Here is a 24,849-nt window from a genome sequence, read left to right on the forward strand (position 1 = left end):
CTTATTTAAGACAATTATGAGAACACAATCAGTCAATGGTGAATATTTATCATTTCCCATGTCCCACCTTGAAGAAGCTATAAGATCTCATAGTGTAATGATGTTAATATATTTAAGTATCTACTTATAGTAATATTGAAGTTAAGTAATGTATGATGCGATTAAAAATAGTCTAGAAAAGAAATAAGAATACACTAAAATTTAAAACTGTGAGAATATCAGAAAAATCAGAAAAGCATTCAGGAAATTACGTCACTTTGTACGAAGGAAGCGATTATGCGGAAACAGACGAGTCGTCCATGGCCCTCGTATTCATTGGATTTATCCGAACAGCTTCAGTCAATTTTTCCATTTTTCAGACTATAATTGTAAAGAGACAAAGCACTAATTTTTATTTTTTCAAACTTTATTTCCTCATTACCACCATCCTTCCAGATGTAGGTAAGTTTTCCAGTGTTTGAAGACAAACTGAAAGACTTTAATATCTAAAAATACAAATACTCAATTTAAAAATTGCAATGAGATGTTAAAGACGAATTTAAAAATTGAGCATGTAAAATTCACTACTTCTGAACTAGTGGGTTTTGTGATACAAGTAGACATTTTATTTATGTTAGAAACATTTGTTGACGATTACAATAAGAAAACTACCATATTGAGCTTCACCCATCTAAAAGAAAATTATAAAGCTCATCTCTGACCTAAAAAACAGTTACAAAAGACAAATTTTCTGTTTTTGCTATTTGTTTTTTACGTCGCACCGACACAGATAGGTCTTATGGCGACGAAAATTACAAAATATTGAACCAGTTGGTAAATTATTTTTTCTTTTATTTGAAGTTAATCGAGGGTATGTAATACTGGACATAAGAGATTTTAACTTATATGTGCCTACATTGGTCCTTATTACATCACCTTACATAAACTGTAACATCTCTTGTTTTCCAATGACTTGTTCATAAGAATGTAAGTATGTAGCTTAGCTTTGCATTCAGCAGATGGAAAGGATCAATTTTAAAATCCATGTGCCCTATAATATGTAACTTATTTCTATAAAAACAATTCGAGGAGGATTTTTAAATGGTTGATTCGTGTTTCTATAAATTTATTAGGATTATTTTTTATGTTCTCTCATTCCTTCAAATATATTAAGGGATATAACTTCTTCTGCTCAACTAACAAAAAGTTAATTATTTAGTGTACATTTGATATCTCTGATAATATTGACTCACATTTAAAAGGAGTACTGAATCGTTTGGATTTTATGGTGAATTGTAGTTTCGAAGGAAATGTTTCTCTTATTTTTTAATAAAAATTATTATTAGTTTGAGGAATATTTGAAAATAGTGTTAGGTTATAATGCACCAGTTTTACATTTATGAAATATTATGTAATCTACGCAACGGTTCTACAATGGAATTTGCATAAATATTGGAAGGTACATCTTTCTAGAACCCCTACTATTTATGCAACTCTCCCTATATCATCGTATAGCAGACTAGCCGAGACTTGCTACCTGTTAACTTTTGTATTTCTACCTATTACTACATAAATATCTCGGATCTTATGATGATGATGATGATGATGATGCTTATTACTGTTTTCAGGGGACTACTTACGAAGTAATTGAGTAAGTAAGTAAGTAAGTAAGTAAGTAAGTAAGTAAGTATGTACGTTTCTATCCACAAATTCCTCGAGGAGATAGCGCCTATTTGAGGTACTCTTTTAACAGAAGTGAGCTGCATATGCACTTTCAACCGCATATCGACGGTTCAGTTCAATAGAGCTACTAGCGGAAAGGTAGATTGTCCAGTCCCAGGGTTTCAAAATTGATCAGGTTCAATGAATATAACGGTAAACCTTTTTAATTGTTTATTACATGAATAATAAAATATACAGTTAGTTGTGTTCTTGTATGTACGATTTATATATATTGTATTTACTATATTTTGTAGTATGGCCGTTGTGTTGGAAATGATTTATTTATTTTTTACTTCGGTAACAAGTCCACTTCCCAGAAGTCTCCACTTGCTCGCGAAACACTCGTAATTTTTGTTTAAAATGAAAATATGTGTAAGGACCTAAAAATAAGATTTTGTATATTTAACAGTATTGAAATGAGCTGTCGATATTATCCACCACATTCCGTTAATATTAAATCTCTAACAGATACAGGAATCGAACTAGATCCTCCCAGTATTGCAGCTAATATAATTAATGAATGTGTTGCATAGGTGAAAACAAACATTTAAAAAGAACAATGCAACATAAGTAAGTATTTTTACATACCTAGTCAATCGGAGGCACAAACTGAATCAATAGTTCGGGAAGGTGACTATGTGTATTGGTAGACAAAAACACTAAATCAAAACAAGATTTTATTGAAAATGAGCAAGATCGACTCTTTCCTGAACTGCTCACTGAAACAGAAGCTACGTTAAATTTGCGTACCCTTTCAGATAACCTCGCGTACCGCTAGCGGTATGCGAACCACGCTTTGAAAACCACTGTTCTAAATTAATACATGTCCCTTACATTCTATGAAATTGTCATTGCGATAGGTGTTACCTCTTGAATACCATAAAACCCATAGTCAACATCGGTTAGTATCAACTTAATTCTTAATCTTCTGTACCCTTTGTATTATTTGTATTACCGTAACTTAACCTGAATATTCCGAGAGTTTACGTATGATTATGGTACATTTGGCAGTTTCAAAAGTTCAGTGACATTACATCCGTTGTCACGATGTCATCAGGCGCACCAACACAGCCAGGACAGCCACCACTCCACTGGTAGGGAAGCAGTCTGGAGCAGTTCCCTTTCCAACGTTGCAGAGCGACTTCTCGCAGCAAGATGTGCAGGCGTACAGCTTGGTCCGCTCTCCTACGATGATGCAGCCCGCCTCGCACTTGCTAGAACAGCTCCTTGCGAGAGACCACATGCGGGGGATAGACGTCGAGTTCTCAGTGCTTGTAGTGTAAGATATACGTTTAACCTGCCAGAAAAAAAAAAATATTTGTCATGAGTAGAAGGTTGATTTATGTGGACTAAGAATATTATCTCCACCCAAAGTAGGTTGTAAAAAACGCAAGGAAACGTATAATAAAGTGTCATGCTCGGGTATGGTACTACTTTTAAGAAATTACATCTTTCTGGTCTGGATTGCTCGTGACATTCGATAGTAGTCAACTACTACAATGCATATGGATGAAATACTAAACTTCTTTTGAACACACACTCCACACACACATATATATATACAGTGTATATGCACCAAATAGTTGAAAATATAAACCTAGGTTACTTTGAAGCGTACAGGCAAAAATCTAAAGCAATGATTTGGAGGATGGGGGTGGGGTATCTGTCAGTAAATTTTGAAACAAATCCTTACTTAGAAACTCCTTGCTATCCTGAAAAAACAAAAGAGAGAATGTGAAAAAAGAATAGAACGAAATGAAAATCTTATAAACTTATTAGTTTAGAAATGATCAAAATTCTTGCGGTTTTTGAAGGAATTATGCGAGTCTGAGTTGTTGGTGCTAACTATTATTTTAAATAATTCTGCTCAAATTACTGATGAGCAGATAATATTGAGCCCATAATCCTACATATTCAAAAGAACCGCCGAGTTGATATGTAGAGCGAGCGAGCGTGACTTGTACATCCATTTTTATGTAGAGCAAGCCTTCTGAGCGAAGTTAGATCCACTTTAATTAATTGCTTCCCTTGAACGAGGAGTATATCGGGCTTTGAGAACGGAACATTTCGGAAGACTTCGGGAATTGATAATAAATTTTTGGCAATTGTCCAATACTGAGAGAGAGATTTTGGCAATGTCATTAGAAAGGAAATTATTAATAAGAATTTCTGGAATAATTTGGTAAAGTTCGCTTCATAGGAAGAAACATAATTAATTATGCCCGGAGAGAAGTTCAACTGTTTATAGGCAGAGTGGAAATTACACGTGTCAGGGCAATCCAACTCAAAGACGCGGGAAGAACAGACGAGGGGTTAATTAATTACGCCAGTGAAAGACGCAGGAAGAAATCAACGAACAACATCGTTGTGACTGGCAAAATAGGCGGAATCTCTGGTGTGAGTTTCAAAAAATCTGTCTAATGGTCTGGAAGATGGGATAAATGGGATAAATACTCCCTTTTCCATGAAAGGACACACTCATAATCTGTCAGTTCAAGAGGATGGACCTGTGATGGTCTATGCCAAGAAGTGGATTTTGTAATTTAAAGTGTTGAGGAGAGACTCGGAATCTTAGAAGTCACATTCGACTTGAGATAAACGCTGAGAAGTTTCAAGTGTTGAAGAGTAAATTAAATAAAATCTGTTGCTAAAGTTACGAAATTCACCATACTACGACGGGAACTATAGAGGTAGCTATTTCGAAGGCTTTGCTGAATTTCTGTGAAGGAGATATTTAAGTCTAGTTAACTATCTGAATGTGCTAACACGGATTTTTTGTTACCTGAACGGGGAAAATATTAGACTTACACTCAGAAAGCAAGGTGATCCTTATCTTCCCACGGTGACGCATTAATACACACCTTAGACGTTAGTAGCCTCCTGTAACCCATACAGTCCTCACAGTGAAATGGAGTTGGACAGGACTTTCATGTTATAAGTGCTATTGTGTTAGGTTAATCAAGAATAACAGTAAGTTTGTTACCTCAAGACTAGTGTAGAATCTGTGTAAATTATAAGGTAATTTAAAAGATGAATGAGGATGATAAATATGCCTGTCAATATGGTCAGCATCATGTTTTAAGTAGAGGCAGCTTACTTGAGAAATATAGCCAGGATGACGTCACATCAGCACAATTACAGGTTTATCCATTTCCAATATTACGCATTTGTAGTTAGAAATGTAAATTAAATTAGTTAGAAATCATGACACTGCGTTGTATATGCAGCGTGTGTAGATATAAGTTTGTTGCGATGGTGATTTTGTGTCATGTCTGTAGGAATTGTTTCAGGAAACACTAGAGGTGCGAGTTTTGTTCATTTCGTAGCCATGAGGCGCGTAAAGCTGTATTAACTTTCTTAATATGTGAAATTAAATATTACAATACAATCAGTTAAAGATGTTCATCTCCGTAAAAGTTGCAATCATGATAAAGTAAAGATAACAATTATAAGTGTGATAAGTCCAAATAATACTAGTAATAATAACATTATTAACGCTAGGAGTAAACCGAAATAATAATAATAATAATAATAATAATAATAATAATAATAATAATAATAATAATAATAATAATAATAATTGTAACGGGCGGTACACCTCCACGCCGCTAATTCAAATATTGCACCAGTTGAAACTCCTCTACACGAGAAAGCCCGAACTTTAACAAACTGAATTAATTCAATGGTTTCTCGGAAGATGTCACTATTGTAAATTTGGTAATTTGGGAGTGTTCTGAACTGTGTCTATTTTGATTTGTGTTTGTTTGCTCCGTATCAAGAAGTTTGAACATTCTCTAACAGATGTCGCTACCCAAAACTATGGTAACACACTCTGGTGCAATGGAATGAACTTTCTTGAAGAAATATTGTATTCCTAAGTTTTATTTTTACTAAATTTTGTTCTGTGGTTTGTGGGTTGGCAATATAAATCCTTGCCTTCCGCCAGTTTTGAAATTAGCCAACCATAAATTTCTGTAATTAATTTCCCACCAATAAGGTGTGTATTAGTTTTTGCTGGTAGCCAATAAAAGTTTGTGGGCGGGTTGTTATCATTCATGAAAGGTCTCGAATGTTCCACGAGGGTATATAAACTGCTGGGTTTCTTGTCTCGGGGCCACTTCAGTAACATCTTTCTCAGTGTGCGAATATATATAGCAGGGGGCGGGAAGCGCCTCTTTCTTCAAGCAGCAGCTCATCTACAAGGTAATGGCCTGTTAACATCTTCATTTCTTGCTAGCTCAGCAGTTTACTCTCGAGGAGGGTTCGAAACCTTTAATATGTAACCAATTCCTTTAAAATGTAAATTAACTTTTCTGTGTATGTAAAAACTTCAAATCTCTTTTACTGTAAAGCGGGGATAGAGTGCTTCACCCTCTCGAACTCCCCTTCAATTTGAAATTGAGGTGACTATGTTTTCATAACCGTTTCTTCTCTTCCTTATGCATTAAAGTTTTCTCATACGTGTCACCTCTCTAGCTTGGGATTAGCCCCTGTATATCGGCCTAGAGCCACCTAGGTTTTAAGAAGTGTCATGTAGGAGTGCAAGCTACGCCTCCAGTCAATTTGGTTTTTTGGGCCATTTAATTAACCCAATGTTTTGTTTTCTTCATGTGAAGGCCCTGTAGGTTGGGTACAAGATACCCCTGTTTCACTTCCATACATGAAATTATTATTCTCGTTTCGAGGTCGTTTTCTGTAGCGGATTTCACTTCGTATGTTTGAATTTAAATGAGAATTCGATTTAAATGTCCGGACATTGTTTTATATTTTCGATTTCATCCAATAGTGTGATTGATGTGCAAATACCTTAGCGGTGGCTCAACGACAGGAGCGGGACACCGTGTGTATAGATTCAAGTTAGAAGTTATGCGTTTTCATGAGTCGACTTGAACGATGATAGTGTCTGCATTAGGTGGATACAGGTATGGAATATATTAACAGGTATTATTCAGGACACATTTCAGCATAACCTTTACTAGCTGGAAAGTGTTTCCATAATAGCATTGCGTCAGTATTGGCTTCAGCATAATGGTTGTCCCTCGTGGAAACCTGGTTAATGGAGGCTGGTCCCTACTACTTAGCTGCGTGCGCTCAAGCTCGATGACCTCTCATTTTCTATTTTACATTGTTTTTCTTTTACTTCGAGATTTTTGTTCGGGTGTACGGTATGTCACGATAGTGCAATGTGTTGGCACTCACTTATTTTTTTGTATTAAAGGATTTACACTACGAATGAGGTTTTGATTCGTTAGCTGTTACAAATAATTTATTTTACGATATTTACATTAGAATCATTAGGTGAGACGTTTGTCTACCGATCACTCGTAGTTTAGTTTAAGGGGACAAGTGTAGGTAGTCACATTTATAATTATAGTTGTAGTTATGTAGAATTGGAAGGATTTCATGTTGGTTTTTATTATGTTGTGGACTTGTAATTTAATTAATTCAACGACGTAACTGTCCCATAACCTGAAAGTTGGCTTAGTAAGAAGACTTTTCGAGTGATTTACCACTTTCATGTAACTTTAGTGTATGATGTTGAACCCATAATTCTACGATGAGAAAATTATTTTTTATTTTTATCAACATCTATTTCAAATAACAAGCAACTTTTATTTGTTTGAGGGCGGCCATTTTGTGAGTCTGGCTGTCTCGATGGAGTGAGCGCCCCGTGTCAGGCCGAGCCGCAAGCTCGTGAAATACCGTGACACTTCGGTGGACTGCGAATATTCAACAATATTTTATATTCACGGAATTCTTCGTAACGAGAGGTTTTGGCAACACGGTAAATACAGAAATAAATAATACAAATTATTCTTAAACCCTGCGTGATGACAGGACCCCCAGGGTAAATATAAATGCAGTTAAGACTAGGTACAAATCAGCGTCAGGTCAGTGGACTAGCTCCACGTGCCAAGGTCAATGGATGAAGAAAACCCGCGAAAAGCCCGGGCAGAAATAATTTATTTCACCTGTTGCGTGTGTGGTAAAATTATGAGATTAACATCTAAATAAATCGAAAGTCTGTCCGGAATTCTGGAACAAGTTTCATGAAAATCGGTCTATTGGACGCGAAATTAGCGGATTGCATAATCAAGCTTAGTGGTGTGAGTAGCGTCACCTCATAAGACTATAAAAGAAACCCCCCCTCTGCATATTTCTCAGTATCGGTCTGGTTTCTGAAGCAGTGGAAGCTTGCGCCCGTCGTCGGCAGAAAAAGTGTATAAGATTGATCTCCAAATAACTTAGTGAATGTTCGTGACTGCGGTTTACATCTACTGTTAGAAAGGGAAGGTGATATAAATTTTTCTGAACTTCCGCCGACAAAATTGTGAAAGCATAGGCGTCTGTTTAAATACATAGCTGATTTTATTTTATCACCTCGTGTGTGTTGAAAAGTGTTAAGGGAGTTGGGAAGCTAGTCAGAGTAGTTCTGATTTCGTTATCTGTGGAACACCTGTTGTATCAGGGTGAATGAAAGCCGAGTCTGGGAGACGGGAGACAGTTGCAGTCGACTGCAGAACGAAGGAGGTTTGCTGTACAAAATCTTAACGAAGGAAGTGCGAGATTTGTGTTGTCATTTAATAACGTGTGAAAAGGCAGTATTTGTAAGACAGATATGTTTAAGATGACGATGTTCCTTGTATCCATGTGCGGCTAAGCACGAGGGCAGCTGGCTAAATGTAGCCAGAATATTGAAGATGACATCAATGCAGGTCTGTCTATATTTTGTATTATGTTGTAGTTAGGCTGTTGTTTGTCCCAACCAATTTTTCAAGGCGTGTGTCGGGTGATATTTGTAATTATCAGGCGAAAAGTGTTATAATTTTGGTCAGCGTGTGAAAATTTTAGTTTTGTAAAATTCACGTCAAGAAACTTTAAAATGCGACGTTGGAATCTTGTGTTATTGTTCTTCGAGATATTGTCCGAAGTGAGTAAAATTAGGAAGGTGATCATGATAAAGTAGTCGTGGCGAATGTCTTAATTTCAAATATCATTTGAATTCAGAAATTTTTGTCGAAATTAATAATAATAATAATAATAATAATAATAATAATAATAATAATAATAATAATAATAATAATAATAATAATGTCTACCGCGGGATAAAATTTTCCTATGTTAAAAGTGTATTTAACAAGTATGTTTTACAAGGATCGCAGGCATTTAGAAAACTTCCAGTGAAATCCGATAAAGTTATGTTTTATTCATGGGAAGTAAAATTTTGTGACATCGTGTATGTCGATGATACGGAAAATAGCGGTGTGTTCTTGTATTCTCGAGGTCCGAAAGTTGTAGTAACAGTAAAATAAAGAGGTGTATTTTATAATGGTTATTGTTTTTCACAAGAGGAGTGAAATTTGAAAAGGGTCTTGAAATATAAAAATGGATTGAGAGCGAAGAATTTATATATGTGGAGATGAGATTGGTAGAAATATTGAAGGTGAAAGGAAGCCTGGATTTTAAGTAATACCGCCGGGATAAGGCGAGGAGAATGAGTTTTGAGACAGGCTATGTTTGCCGAGGAAGGATTTGTGAGACAGGCTGTATATTAAATGTGAGATTTTATGTGGCAGGCTGTAGTGTATTCCGCTGACAATCCGAAAATTGAGACGACTACACTACTGTGTGATGCACAGTAGAGTTCAAGTAAGATCCCAAGTGAAATACGATTCTGGTGGGTAACTCTTGGTAGTAACAATTTCAAGTGACTAGTTACGTAAAGTCAGTATGAATATTAGGATAATGTGATCTCAAGGATAAAAGAGCATTTAGAATACACGGTTGGTGTTGTTTGACCGTGTAAATATATTGAATTTCGTTTCACTGGATAGTCATGGATATAAATATTTGGATATGACGGTAGGCGATTTGAGGGTTTCCAATGCGGTAGTGATGATTATTATTTTTGGACAACATCCACTAAAATGTAGACGTGTGTTGGGAACTATTATTCTTCCGTAAAACTTCATTGCGCATGCTGAGATCGTGTTTGAGTTGGGGGATTGCTCACCACACAATATTTATTTTCGAGTTCACGCTTTGTAACGAGATAGGGACTTGCTGCATTTTCCGACTTGCGTTCGTTTAATAGTAAGAGACGTTGTTCCGTTGCGTGTTATTAGTCTGACCAGGTTTACAACTGAAATGTCAGGGTTTGTTTGAAATTGCTGGTTCGCCTGATATGCTAGGGGAAGCATAATACGACCCAGTTTCCGCCCGACAATAGATTTAGGACGTCACATGTTATCCTAGGAGTATACTGATGATGAGACGTCCTAGTTCACGCTCAACGATAGAATTAGGAGGGTACGTGTACATAGAGATTAGTGTTAGGGTATACAGACTTTAAGTAAGCCCGACGATAGGTCTGGGATGTCAGCCGTACATACTCAAGCCTCAGATTAGATGTTTTTGCGAAGTGGCCTGTGTGATGGTAGCATCTACAGTAAAATACGAAATATGACGAGGGTTAGATCGGTAATAATGAGGCCAATCTTGCGCGCGGTTCCCAACAGCTGGAAGGTGCTCCCTGTGATATGGGACCATTATCGGCAAATTAGGGTTGCCCAACATTGGATATCGACCTAGCGGGGATTGAATATTTTACTGTAATTCTCCATGCGTGTTGAGTTAAAATAACTTCGATATTTTATCTTATTTTACGGACTTAATTGTTTTGTCGTTCTGACGTCCGTTTCGCTTTGATAGTGTGCATATTGACACTCAATGTATTAGTGAGAGACTTGAGTTGCGAATGTGGTTTCGATTCGTCAGCCAGTAATATATTTTATTTTCAATCTTTGTCGTTCTTTCATATTTATACGTATTTTGAATTCGATTAAGTGATAACTTTGTAGATGTGTGTTGGGACAAACAATAAGTAGATGGATCTGTAATGGTAGTCATTGTTTAAGAAGGAAAGAATTCTTAAGTTGTTGTATTTTTCAATGTGGACTGGTAATTTTATTAAGCGTAACGTAACCATTTCTAACCTGAAAATCGGTTTGATAATAAGACTTTTCAAGTGATTTACCACTTTTTAATTAACTTCAGTGTTTGGCATTTCTTCTAAATGCGTGATGAATAAGTGTTTCCTGCATTTCGCAGTTTTGTTCCTTCAGAACGACGTAACGTAAGATCCTCGCGGATCATGGTGTTGTTGGTTCCTTCTGAACAGCTGTTTGGCTGATGCACGTTTAGCATCGGGATTATTTTATCACTTAAGGGTGTCATGAATGACAAATACATGGTGGAATATTATTTCAATTGTGAATGCTGCTGTTAACTCGTAGTGAACACCATGTTTTCCCATAATATTTCGCAACCTATCCAAAGCAACTGATGGTCAATTTGGTTCGATTAAGGGTCCATTCGGCGGGTGTTCCGTATCCGCAAGGGTATTCGACTGGTGGATAACCTTAATTGAGAGTAAATCAGGCGTTCTACTTGTTGAAAGTCAGATTTTCCACGGATCGTGTGGATTAATTCTCAATTCTCGTTTGGAGTAATAGGGCCCGGTTTTCAGGTTTTTCCTTTTTCAGTTTTTCAGTTTCGCTGTCCACTAATTTATTACTTTCCCCGAAGCAACTCTTCGATATTGTGAGAAATAAATCAACGCTATGCAATGTGACTGCGTTTGAAACATTCAATAATAAATAATTTTTTTATTTCAATGATTTATATAAAATAATAATGTTGTCGTGCCATTTCGAATTTAATAAAAGTTAGTAAGCACATATTTGCTCCTCATTGCAAGTAGTTACGCACTCTTCTGAACCACATCGTTTGGTTAAGATCGTGACCGAATTTCTACCCGTAACGACCCAAGATTTAAGAGTTCAATATTGCTCTGCTGTAGCAGCTGTGGCCGACCAACGATGGAATGGTAAGTTCAAGGGTTCAGTGTTTCTTCTAAACGCACAGTGAGTTAATGTTTTCATACATTTCGCTGTAGTGTTCCTTCAGAACGAGGTAACGTAAGATCTTCTCGGATCAAGTTTATTTGGTTCATTCTGAGCATCTGTGTGGGTGATGCAAATTACAGTATCGGGATTTATGTATAACTTTAGGGTATCACGAGATGACAACACATGGTGTGATTTATTTCAGACTTTGATAATTGCTGTTAACGTGTAACAGACACCATCCTTCGAAATAATATTTCGTAACCAGTCCAGAGTAACTGATAGTTAATTTGGTTTGATTAGGGATGCATTTGGGGGATGTTAGGTATTCGAGAGGATATTCGACGGGTGGATACATTTAATTAAATGTAAGTATGGAATTATATTTGTTAAAGGTCAGATTTCCCACGGATCGTGTAGGTTAATTCTCAGTTATCGTTTGAGCCAACGTTGCCCGATTTTCAGGCTTTTCTGTTCTTTACTGATTTTGCTGTCCACATGTCTTATATGGCGTTTCCAAACCTTGGAAGGCCCTTATGTAAATAATTTCAAGATATTTTCGCCGTTCACTTTATGCAATGTGACTGATTTAAAACAACATTTTTTGGAAAACATTCATTCGTTTTTTAATGGTTTTTCAGTAACCGAGATTATCGTGACTTAAATACATTTTTAGTAAGCATATTTTGCTCCTCAGTTGAAGTAGTTATGCTCTCCTCTGTCGATCGGTCGATGAAGTGAAAAGAAAGAATTATACACGCCCTAAGATCTAAGAATCAATAATATTCTACCGAAGCAGCTGAGGCAGACGACCGACGATGGAACGGTTCGCTCAATGGTCCAATCTTTCTTCAAACTTTCTCGTTACTTGTAAACAAAATTTGAACATAGCACCACTGTCTGATTCTCTAGATGCATACAGCAATGTCTGATGAAAGTAATCTTTCTACGCTCTTCACAAGATACTGTGCATTCTTCTCAAGGTATTAGCTCATTAAAACTTGTATTGTAAATGATTACACTAGTAGGGTACGATGCGCATTGGTATCACCCAAATATCACTATAAAATTTGTCACAAATGGAACATAATAATTGCTTTTACACATATCAAGTGAAAAATCTGCGGCAAATTAAGAAATACCGTCGTTATTTGAGCAATATGAAAACATACTTAAGGCTTGTAGACAGGACTGGTTTATGTCGTACTCCGCTGCTGGTGCCGTCTTTTGTTACTTCCTTCAGGTCCAGGGCTAGCACCCTGGAATGGGAGTGCTATGTCTGTAGATTCTCATTATCTTTGTCCATATGACTAGAACGGCCAGTTCAAACAGCAAAATGGAGGTCAACAGAAAAATAGCGCGATCCCTGGACCAATAAATTTTTTTATTTCTGTTCGAACGAAAGTAGCTCGATCCCTGGACCAATAAATCACTAGTCTACTGAAGTTTTCTTATGTACATTGGCCATACCATTTTGTCGCCTATTAAATATTGCATATCGCGATACAATTCATGAAATGATGTCATTGACAAGTGAAGCAATGAAACGAAAGCAAAGAACTTCATTGAACACAGATATCACACTCCGTCTACTCAGGACCTCAGAATCATGGATCCTTTCATCATTAGTATCTTCTTCTATGGACCACACTCCATGTTTTACTCACTCACTCACTCACTCACTCACTCACTCACTCACTCACTCACTCACTCACTCAATTAACAACTGTTTTACATTGAAGAACAGAACAAATGTCTCATTGTGATGGCTATGAGCTTCAATTTCTTCACAAATTTCTGACAGGTGTTTATGCTTGTCTTCACGAGAGTGAAGCTAAATTGTACGACACATTTCAGTATATTTGTGTTGGCTCTGCAAACTTGTCCCTTTAAGCTTTCCAGATGTTGTATGAGCTGCCAGGTGTGATTGCTGATCCAACAATTACGATTTTTCTATCTTGAAGAAGAATATTTCATTGCAGTAGCTATTATTTCTGTTTGAAGTTTTTCAATGTTTTCTCAGTCTCAGCAATGTGGTTTGTTGTGGAATTCCTCGTCAAATATCCCTAGGTTTTCACCTTTGAGTTTATCCTCTGACATCCAACACAACCTAACTTGCTGAGGATTTTGTTATGATAAAAAATTAATTTAACCATAATATCATTTTAAAATACTAGCAAATGTTCAATATTTCAAGTATGGCAGTTAAGTAATAACTCTCACAATTCATCAGAGCACTGGACAGCCTCGTACGTAATCTGGTACAACAACAATGTCAACAACCACAAGCAGTCTCCTCAGGTACCGAGCTCGATAGCTGCAGTCGCTTAAGTGCGGCCAGTATCCAGTATTCGGGAGATAGTAGGTTCGAACCCCACTGTCGGCAGCCCTGAAAATGGTTTTCCTTGGTTTCCCATTTTCACACCAGGCAAATGCTGGGGCTGTACCTTAATTAAGGCCACGGCCTCTTCCTTCCCACTCCTAGCCCTTCCCTATCCCATCGTCGCCATAAGACCTATCTGTGTCGGTGCGACGTAAAGCAACTAGCAAAATATATATATATATATATATATATATATATATATATATATATATATATATATAGAAACTGAGACGACAGTACGTACAAAAAAGCAGTCATAGAATCTTTATTACGTGCTTAACTCATACGAGGTCTATATGATCGGGAAATACGTGAACATATGTAACAATACGCTGATATTCATTCGAGGAGTAACTTTTTCATTTTTTTTTTTGGTTACTATTTTGCTTTATGCCGCATCGACACAGATAGCTCTTGTGGCGACGATGGATGGAATGTGTGAGAATGGGAAACTACGGAAAACTATCTTCACGGCTGCCGGCAGAGATGTTCGAACCCACTGTCTCCCGAATTCAAGCTCACAGTTGCGCGACCCTAACTACATGACCAACAGATCGGTGAGAGAGAGAGAGAGAGAAGAAGGAACCGAAGAACACTGTTGTAGACATTGAAGTGTCAAAGATTCATAACAAGGACACTTATGCAAACAGTTCCATTCGAAATCAAGATATCGATAAAATTTGCTACTGCGAAGAGAAACATACAATTTAGTAGCAGTTTCTAAAATAAGGGATACGGTTTAAATAACTTGGAGTTGAAGCCATATGTCTTCGTTCAGGTAACAGCAATCATATATCCCAGAACTATAGATGATACAAGTATATAAGGTGCAAACTTTGCAATAGAACAAGACATGTGAATAAGGTTTGCCTACCCGCAAGAATGACATTAAATCGTCGTCAGAAGACGATGAGGTGTCTGACTTTTAGTGCAGAATTCTTCGTGAGTAAAGTTAATAGGGGATTCTTATCAGAGATTCAAAACGTGGCTGATCTTTCAAATTACGTCAAGAACACGATCTTCAGTCTGAATTTAGCTAACATAATTTTTTGTTACCATTGGTATCGGTGAAATGCCATAAAAAAATGAAATGGCGTATGGTTTTTAGTGCCGGGAGTGTCCGAGGACATGTTCGGCTCGCCAGGTGCAGGTCTTTGGATTTGACTCCCGTAGGCCACCTGCGCTTCATGATGAGGATGAAATTATGATGAAGACGACACATACAGCCAGCCCCAGTGCCAGCGAAATTAACCAATGACGGTTAAAATTTCCGACCCTGCCGGGAATCGAACCCGGGACCTCTGTGACCAAAGGCCAGTACGCTAACCATTTAGCCATGGAGCCGGACATGCCATAGAAATTTGTAATGGATACCGGGAGCCGGATGGAAACCTAGGATCCAAATGAAGGGAACGCAATCAGAATGGACATTGCCAGATGAGTGTTTCTGAGGTTTATATCTGCTTGTTCATATCATAAAACTCTTCTGGAATCGTGTGTATAACAATGTTAGGTATTAACGGTGCTGGTTTGCTACATCGAAAGTTGAACACATGATTTCGTCAATGAGTACGACTTCAGGCGTTTGAAATTGAAATGTATCCCAGAATATTGAATATTCCGCGGGTAGACCACGTCACCAACGAAGCATCAACTCCGTCGTGCCAGAAAATCAGGCGAAATACTGATCCTCCCTAAAATGTAGAAAGCGGCCTGTTTTGATTACGTCTTGCAAGATGAAAAATACAGCCCGATACAACAAATCATAGTGGGACGGGGGCGGAGAAAATTATCCTGGATGCGGAACCTCCGACAGTGGCTCAACATCAACGACATGACAGCTGCCTCTATGGATCATGGTAGATTTTCGCCCCCGGATCCCAAGATAGCGGGTTCAAACCCGGCAGAGGTAGTCGGAGTTTTGAAGGGCGATGTCGTACGATGTCGGCATGTATAAGATCTCTGGTGACACATTCGGTGTTTACCCGACAAAATTCATTAAATCTCAACCCCAGACGCCCAAGATAGATTCGATTTTCACTGTCTGTCATCTAGTAGCCTAGAGTAAAACGGAACGTCGAAATTGACGAGCAGACAGCCAGATGGCATCAAATTAAAATCTCTGCACATGGTAGCTGAAGCCATACGTTTATTATTATTGTTATCTCCACCTCTGTGGTGTAGTGGTTAGTGTGGTTAGCTGCCACCCTCGGAGGCCCGGTTTCGATTCCCGGCTCTGTCACGGGGACTGGAACGGGGTCCATTCAGCTTCGGGAGGTCAACTGTGTAGAGAGGGGTTCAATTCCCACCTAAGCCATCCTCGAAGTCGTTTTCCGTGTTTTCCCACTTATCCTCCAGGCAAATGCCGGGATGGTACCTAACTTAAGGCCACGGTCGCTTCCTTCCCACTTCCTTGCACACCCCTTACAATTTTTCCTTCCCACCACAAGGCCCCTGTTCAGCATAGTGCATGAGGCTGCCTGGGCGAGGTACCGGTCCTCCTTCCCATTTTTATCCTCCAACTCAGAGTCTCACGCTCCAGGACACTGCCCTTGAGGCAGTAGGGTTGGGATCCCTCGCTGAGTCCGAGGGAAAAGCCGACCTTAGAGGGTAAAGGGATTAAGAAAAATATTATTATTATTATTATTATTATTATTATTATTATTATTATTATTATTATTATTATTATTATTATTATTATTATTATTATTATTATTATTACGATACGACATCCCTGATACTGGAAATTTAAAACAAGGACAAATATAACATGATGGTTGTCAAACTTGTGTGAAAAGAAGGGATAAAAGGATAAAATGGTCAATAACATGCTAACTTATACAACCAACCACATAGTTACCTACCATACATATCCTATGATCTTCAGGACATTTACGCATGAGTGCCGTTTGGTTTCCCAACAAGTCCACACAGTGGTCCTCTTGCTCCATGGTCTCACACGTGTAGCACCACAGGTCATCCAGCTTTCCTGCAGCCTTGGTGGTCACGTGCTGCTCCTTGTTCAGGAACTGTTCTACAACAGACAGAAAACAATGATAGGCTGCTCTTCAGATATCACATTCAGTGCAATTTAATCAGCAATCTGCAGTTTTCTTGACTACTTGCTGAGCTTCTCTTCTATAACAGATACAAACTTAACATTTCTGTGATTTCACACTAGATGTCCCACGGATCATTCACATTAATTGTAGTTTTGCTCACAAAGTGTGGCTCTTGCTCAGAAATGATTCTACAAGAGTACCAAACTGTTGTGGTGCCGGTATTCGAATCTCGCGCCCAGAGCAGCTTGTGTCCAGTTCTTACCGGCAGAGCTGGCCAGGCGACCAGCTGACCCTCCACATCACCGTTCGAGACCCTATACAAGCGAATGGGCCATTAGAGAAATGGGCACTCTCTCCACACCAGTAGCTGCTTATACTGCTAATAATAAGAGTTGATGTCTGACATTTCTTAGAGGGAGGTCCATTTACTGCCTGCCGAGGCGGGATAAAGGGAGTGGCTGTGTGGTTTCCATGGAAACGAGGGTGGGGCGACTGCAGTTGCCATGGAGATAAAACTTCAGGGCAGCTCGTCTTGCTGGGAGTTGCCAAACCTGTCACTGTCACTGATAAGAACTTGATTGTTTGTATAAGAGTGATCGCAAATGGGACGACACCACCTGGCCAGGTAGTCTTCAACCCTACAACAGATCACAGGGGTCAGAATGAAGGAGGGAACAAGTGAGCCGGAAGCGAGGAAGGAATGCTGGAATGTGGCAACATCGTGAAATGGCACGTGCAGTGCTCCTCCCTCCAACCTTACCTGTCAGACGTCAACTTTAGTTAAGTCTAGTATAGTCCATCTCATAGGCCCCTCTTACTCTTTGATATTACGGTCGCTAAGATGCCACATCGACCACCTCACCACTGACCACGAAATAGCACTATCCTTTCCAAATTGTATGATATATAACTGTATAGATCAATTTCATTTTTATTTTATTTTTTCACATTCCAGACCTCATTCCTTTAGTAACCAATCAATGTAATTTCATATTTGTATGTGGCAGTAAGCTTACTAGACTTAGTTATTTAAAATCTCTCATTCTTCATACTGAAGAAACTTGCAAATTGTCTTAGTTTAAGCAGTTAAAGAATTAAGAAATAAGCCTGTATTTCTGTATTCTTATATTTTGTGTATTTATGTAACCAAACAAAAACTTCAACACGGCTAAAACAACAAGCTAATTTAGTGATAAAAATACAAAACATCAAAAATAACAAAAATAATATAGCTACTAAGCCAAGACGCCCCCCAATCATTTCTCCCATTCCCATCACTTATATTTACCCTCTCCCACATATAGCACATCACCTTTAACCCCCCACAACTCCCTTGGCCAGAGAATAGGTGTTCTCTACTAGGTGGCCCGCCTCTCCCCTCAGGGGTGCAATGAAAGCTTAGTTAGTTAGATATATATAGATAGATAGATAGATGATTAGTCGTCCAACGGCTAGCTACACCTTACTTCAGAAGCGCGTCGCTAGATGCAGAGTTGGTCTCGGCCCATAAGTGGCCAACGGCTGGTCCGTGGTCGGAGAGCTCTGCACTCTGACCGACCAACCGAGCAGAGGAGGGGTGGCCAAAGCTCTACCGTGGCACTGCGTCTCTGCATTCTGGAGACGGGACAGGGCTGGACGTCACGGCTGGCTCCAACCGTCGGTTGTCCTGAGAATGGTATTCCGTGGTTTTACATTCTCCTGTACTAAGGCGAATGCCGGGACAATTCCTAGTATAGTCCACAGCCGACAATCCCCTACCTTTTCCGAGCCTCTCCTCCACCGTACTGTGCCATATCATATATGCCCCAAAGATTAATTATATAATATGGTCTAATAGTGTGCATTTAATATAAGCTGGAGTCATGATGCGACCTAGAAGTTGCGTAATGCAGTATTCCGTCATCGGGTGACATCAGTAATAGCTTCTTATCTAAGCATAGCAACAGTGAATATGTCGCGTACTCCGTATGAGTCAATCGGGGATGCACGAGAGTGTTTGAGAGCGGCCGATTATAAAAGGACCAATCACAGCCCTGGAAGCGATATGGCAGAATGAAGGGATTTACAAAACAAATTAAGTCAGTCTTACCAACTTCTAAATTTACAGTGCTGCACTACTCTTTATTTTATCAGGAAATTTGTTATAAAGCTAGACTCCACGGTTTTAATATGAAAGAGAAGCCAGTTAAACATTAATAGAACTACCTGTAGACAGTTGCAATACTTAATTTGAATTAATAAAATAATTAACATATTTTTATTGAATCAGCGCTTTGTAGAGTAGTGGGTGAGCAGTAACGTCATCACGCCAGTGGAATCCCCTAAGACATGACTAATACCGGGAGTTTGGTGTATATAGTAGCCTCTGGACATGGAAAGTCACTCTGCTTTTGAAGTGTGAACCGCGCGGGTCGGTGTTTTTGATATTAAGCCAGTGGTATAGGAAAGTAACTTTTTTCTAAGTGACCAGTTTGAACATATGAGTAGTAAACTTGTGAAGCTGAAACGTTTTCCTTTCTGAAAATATGCATTACATGAATGCAAGTGTTAGATTGCAGTTACGAGTGTGCATAGTATATTAACAGAGCAAATACCTTTGCTATATAAATAATATTAGGTATCACGTATGTCAAAGTGCGGTGGTGACACGGGATAATATCAATAAAACGATAGTTACTGTCGATATTTCCGTACCCGTGTATGCGTAATTTGCATACGGTTTGTGCAAATACCGTGTCCGGTACGCGTTCGGTTTCGCGAAGAACTCGTACGAACCGTCGTCATCGTATCGGTACAATTAAATGGTGTGTGCGAAGTACTATTACATAATGATGAAGAGAGAAGAAAAGACTTGCAGAGTAGTTGATAACGCCATGCAGTTTGGTGCAATAATGGCGTAATTTGCTGGACGCTGTGGCCTGGAATCATGAAGAAGCTGAGACGCTACCAGTTAAGTTCATTTTAATTATAGGCATGCTTAGATAGAAGGAATTAGGCTAATTCGATCCCAGTGTAATGTAAATGTAAATGTCAGTCTTGTTGTGACTGAGCTATGTTGTATTTTTATAGATTAGTGTCATGTTTCAGGGAAATGCATGTTTGGAACCCTGATTTTTATATTTTACTTTATTACCTTTTTATAAGATGGGAAAGAGGGAAATGATTAGGTGTAGATGAGGATATATATGTCTAAAGGTAACTGTGTATTCCATTTTGGTACAAGATGTAGACTCTTTTAGTATGAAGGCTACACAGCCTAAAGTTTGGTCTGGGAATAAAATTTAGCAAGGTATTTTTTTTCCTGCATGTAGCACGTTTATAGGAGTACATGGCAGTGATGACCAACGTAAAAGTGCACCGTCGAACTAATATCTTCTAGATCCGCGGATAGAACTAGCTAATTGGTATTGAGTTATGTTTTACGAGAAAAAGGCAAGATTAGCCTAATTCTGAGATTACAATGTGTGAATATCGGAAAGATATAATGGTGTCAGCTGCATGGAAAGAGAGAGGTTTGATTTGCCTCAAGTGTTCATTCTGATTGTGAGAATCGAACTCACGGACCCCAAAGTGTTAGGCCAGATGTGTTGAGTATCATATCTGCAAGCCGTGTTATATTGGAATATGTAGTTAAGGCCATAGGAATGTGTATTGGCTCTTTAGTGTGAGGTCGTGGCCTTGTGTTAATTAAATGAACAGAGAAGTGAATGGCAGCGTAATTTATGTTTTCAAACATATTAGAATTTCTCAGGCAAGATTTACCAAACCAATTAGTTAGAGTCTTTTCTGGCGAAGTAAGATGTCTCATAGCTGGAGCATTAGAAGTGTTCCGTGATTTATATTACAGCGTGCTAGTGAAAGATCAACAGACGGATAGCTGAGCCTGGAGTTCGGTGTTCTTTTTATATGAAGGAATCTAGTATCTTATTGTTTATATTTCAGATATTGAATGCACAGATGATATTATTTTTTTATTGCATGTCATTACAGGTTTCTCCGAGAGTGTTTTTTTTTGGTATTAATTTGTGCTACTTGGATTGTTGTTGATTATGTCATGGCCAGCGTTGAAAAGATTTGTTCTTAAATATGAGTCCGAAACTCATTCTATTGGGAAGCAGGCTTCTAAGCCATCCAATTTATAACAGAACGGTCTGTTAAGTAAATTCAGTGTAGATGTAAGCTAAGGTCCCTGAAATATTGATTTGATGCTAAGTGATGTACATATAGTTTTATTATGGATCGGATTTAGCATAATTTTATTCTGTCGCGGTATGTCCTGTAATTATAATTTTAATGATATCCGTCAGGATGCGTTAAAAATGAATTTAACTGCGTAAGTCGAAGCGAAGTGTGAATTTCTTCCCCAGGTCGTTGCGTTTATTTTGTAAATGTTTTCATTTTGAAACGGGACATTGCCCGTCCTTTGTAAATTGTTGTAAATTTATGTTAATTATGTGCTCGGCACATATTAATTTTTTTGGCATTTATTTGAGCCATATTTTAATTATTTTTTGTTTATCTCGAATTTCAATAATGTTTATTAGTCAATAAATCCACCTTACCCCTTTATTTTGTATTTTATTTCGGAAATATGATACTGTTTCCCGTTCATATACTCATGGTATTATTTTATCCTGAGATTTTTAATTTATTTTAGCCCGATCAATTTTTTTTTAGAACCGAACACGCAGCTCTCCGATTGGCGCCGGTAGACTGTATTTCAGACGGGAACGGTACAGTACCAAGCCTCCCGACCTGTGAGGTAGCGTCACCGACTAAGAGGCCCGCCTCCCCTTTCAGGGGAGGATTGGAACATTGTAGTGGTATTAGTAGTAGTAGTAGTTCAGAAGCGCAAAGGATGCTCTGTATAAGCAGCTTACTGAACGAGTGTACTGAACCTAGCTCGTAAAGTTTCTATCTCTGGACTCGCTGACATCTCTCCAAACTTTACATTCTCAAGTCTTCAGCTCTTGAATGAGCATTTCGACTTTGCAAGTCAGTTTCTATTCAACATTTCTCCTTCAGCGAGTCTTCACTTAGTTTGTGTACTAGTAACGTGTAAATCTATATATATATATATAAAGTAACTTGTCCTGACTGACTGACTGACTGACTGACTGACTGACTGACTGACTGACTGACTGACTGACTGATTCATCATCGCCGAGCCAAAACTACTGAACATCAAGAAATGAAATTTTGGGAATACATTCATATTAAGATGTAGGTGCTCGCTAAGAGAGGATTTTTGGATATGCCTTCGCTAAGGGGGTGAAAAGGGGGTTGAAATTTTAAAATGAGTGTATCTATATCTCAAAGCTTAAAACGTTTACAGATGTACAAATCAGTATTTAGAATCTTCTTTAAAAATAAGGGAACACGTATTTTTTTGTTTTCAGAAAATCCCAACAGGAGGGGTGAAAAACGGTGAAAAAGGGGTTGAATGCCTTTAATCAGAATACCGGTACTTATATCTAAGAAACTGAAGATATTGCAGACCTGAAAATTGGTACTTTTGATCTCTTTTAAAAATAAAGAAACACGTCTTTTTGTTTTTGGAAAATCCAATTAATGGGAGGGTGAAAAGGGGGTTAATTTTTAAAATTACTGCATCTATATCTCAAAACTTTTAAAGTTTACAGATGTAAAATTGGTATTTAGAATCTTCATTAAAAATAAAGAAACACGTATTTTTTTGTTTTCGGAAAATCCCTATAGCAGGGGTGAAAAGGGGTGAAAAATGTTTGAATGCCTTTAATGAGGATACTTATATCTCAGAAACTAAAGATTTTTCAGACCTGAGAATTGGTACTTTTGATCTCCTTTAAAAATAAAGAAACACGTATTTTTTGTTTTTGGAAAATCCAATTAATGGGAGGGTAAAAAGGGGGGTGAATTTTTAAAATGAGTGCATCTATATCTCAAAACTTTTAAAGTTTACAGATGTAAAAGTTGGTATTTAGAATCTTCATTAAAATGAAGAAACATGTAGGCCTATTTTTTGTTTTCGGAAAATCCCAATAGGAGGGGTGAAAAGGGGTGAAAAATGGTTGAATGCCTTTAATGAGGATACTTATATATCAGAAACTGAAGATATTACAGACCTGAAAATTGGTGTTTGGGATCTCCTTTAAAAATAAAGAAACACGTATTTATTCGTTTTTTAAAATCCAATTAATGGGGGGGGGCGTGAAAAGGGGGTGAATTTTTAAAATGAGTGTATCTATATCTCAAAACGTTTAAAGTTTAGAGATGTAAAATTTGGTATTTAGAATCTCCTTTAAAAATGAAGAAACACGTATCTTTTTGTTTTCGGAAAATTCCAATAGGAAGGATGGAAAAGGGTGAAAAATGGGTTGAATGCCTTTAATGTGGGTACTTATATTTCAGAATCTGAAGATATTACAGACCTGAAAATTGGTGTTTGGGATCTCCTTTAAAAATAAAGAAAGATGTATTTTTTTGTTTTTGGATAATCCAATTAATGGGGGGGGGGTTAAAAGGGGGTGAATTTTTAAAATGAGTGTATCTATATCTTGAAATTCTCAAAGTTTATAGATGTAAAAATTGGTATTTAGAATCTCCTTTAAAAAGGAACACGTATTTTTTGTTTTCTGTAAATCCCAATAAGAGGGGTGTAAAAGGGTTGAATGCCTTTAATGAGGATACATATATCTCAGAAACTGAAGATATTACAGAACCGAAAATTTGTATATGGGATCTCCTTTAAAAATAAAGAAACATGCATTTTTTGTTTTTGGAAAATCCGATTAATGGCGGTTAAACAGGAGAGACAAATTGGGGTGAATTTTTCGAAAGGCTATATCTAAAGAATATCTGAGACACGTAAAATGTTACAGACGTAAAAAGTGGGTATTTGGAATTTCCTGTAAATGTAAAGAAACATAGTTGGTTTTTTTTGGAAACTCATCTTAACGGGAAATTAAAAGGGGTGAAATTTTAAAATGAGAATTTCTACAGAATATATATAAAAAACTAACAAGTTACAGAAGTGAAAAATGGTATTTTTTATCTCTATTAAAATAAAGAAACGTGTATTTTTAGTTTTCGGTAATACCACTTGGGAGGAGGGGGGGGGGTTAAAGTGACTGAACATGGTGTTGAATTATTTTAATTAGGCTACTGATATCTCAAAAATGAAGATGTTACAGACGTGAAATTTAATATTTGGAATATGCTTTAAAAGTAAAGGAACACGTATTTTCGGGAAATCCAATGAAGGGGGGTGGGTGAAAGAATTGAAAAATTAAATGATTTAATTGTATGTGAATACATACATCTTATAAAAATAAAGTTGTTACAGTCGTGATTGGTATTTGGATTTCCTTTAAAAACAAAAAATCGCGGTTTGGAGGGGGGCGGGAACCATCTTGCAGGGCGGGAGTGAAAAGGAGTTGAATTCCTTTTACGAGGACACATAAATCAAAAACTGAAGAAGTTAGAGTCGTGATAATTTGTATTTAGAAGATCCTTTACTATAAAAGAAACAAGTATTTTTTGCCGGAAAATTCCCTTGATCGGGGGGTTATAGGAAGTGAAAAAAGTTAATTATTTTTATGGGGATACTTATATCTCAAAACTGAAGGTATTAGACGTAAACATTTGTGTTTGGAATCTCCTTTAAACATAAAGAAACATGCCTTCGTTTAATATTATTTTTTTGGGGGGGGGGGATATAAACTTAACGGTAGTGGGGTGTAAAAGGAGGTGAGACCAATTGATTTTACCGTTCATAATGTACTTATAAGGAGCCTCCGTTGCTCAGGCGGCAGCG

At 37.7% G+C, this 24,849-nt stretch overlaps 1 protein-coding gene across 1 annotated transcript in view; it reads right to left on the bottom strand.

The window, feature by feature from the left end:
* Positions 1 to 1,925: 1,925 nt before the first annotated feature.
* Positions 1,926 to 24,849, bottom strand: part of LOC136879143 (uncharacterized) — a 44,676-nt gene continuing 21,752 nt past the window's right edge. The window contains exons 2-3 of the mRNA XM_067152896.2: positions 16,857 to 17,026; positions 1,926 to 2,998 (exon numbers count right to left, since the gene is read on the bottom strand). Of these exons, the coding sequence (XP_067008997.1) occupies positions 2,744 to 2,998; positions 16,857 to 17,026 (425 nt within the window). The 3' untranslated portion in view covers positions 1,926 to 2,743. The remainder of the gene's footprint in view (positions 2,999 to 16,856; positions 17,027 to 24,849) is intronic.

The sequence above is a fragment of the Anabrus simplex genome, chromosome 8 (assembly GCF_040414725.1).
Source record: "Anabrus simplex isolate iqAnaSimp1 chromosome 8, ASM4041472v1, whole genome shotgun sequence".
Taxonomy (NCBI): Eukaryota; Metazoa; Arthropoda; class Insecta; order Orthoptera; family Tettigoniidae; genus Anabrus; species Anabrus simplex.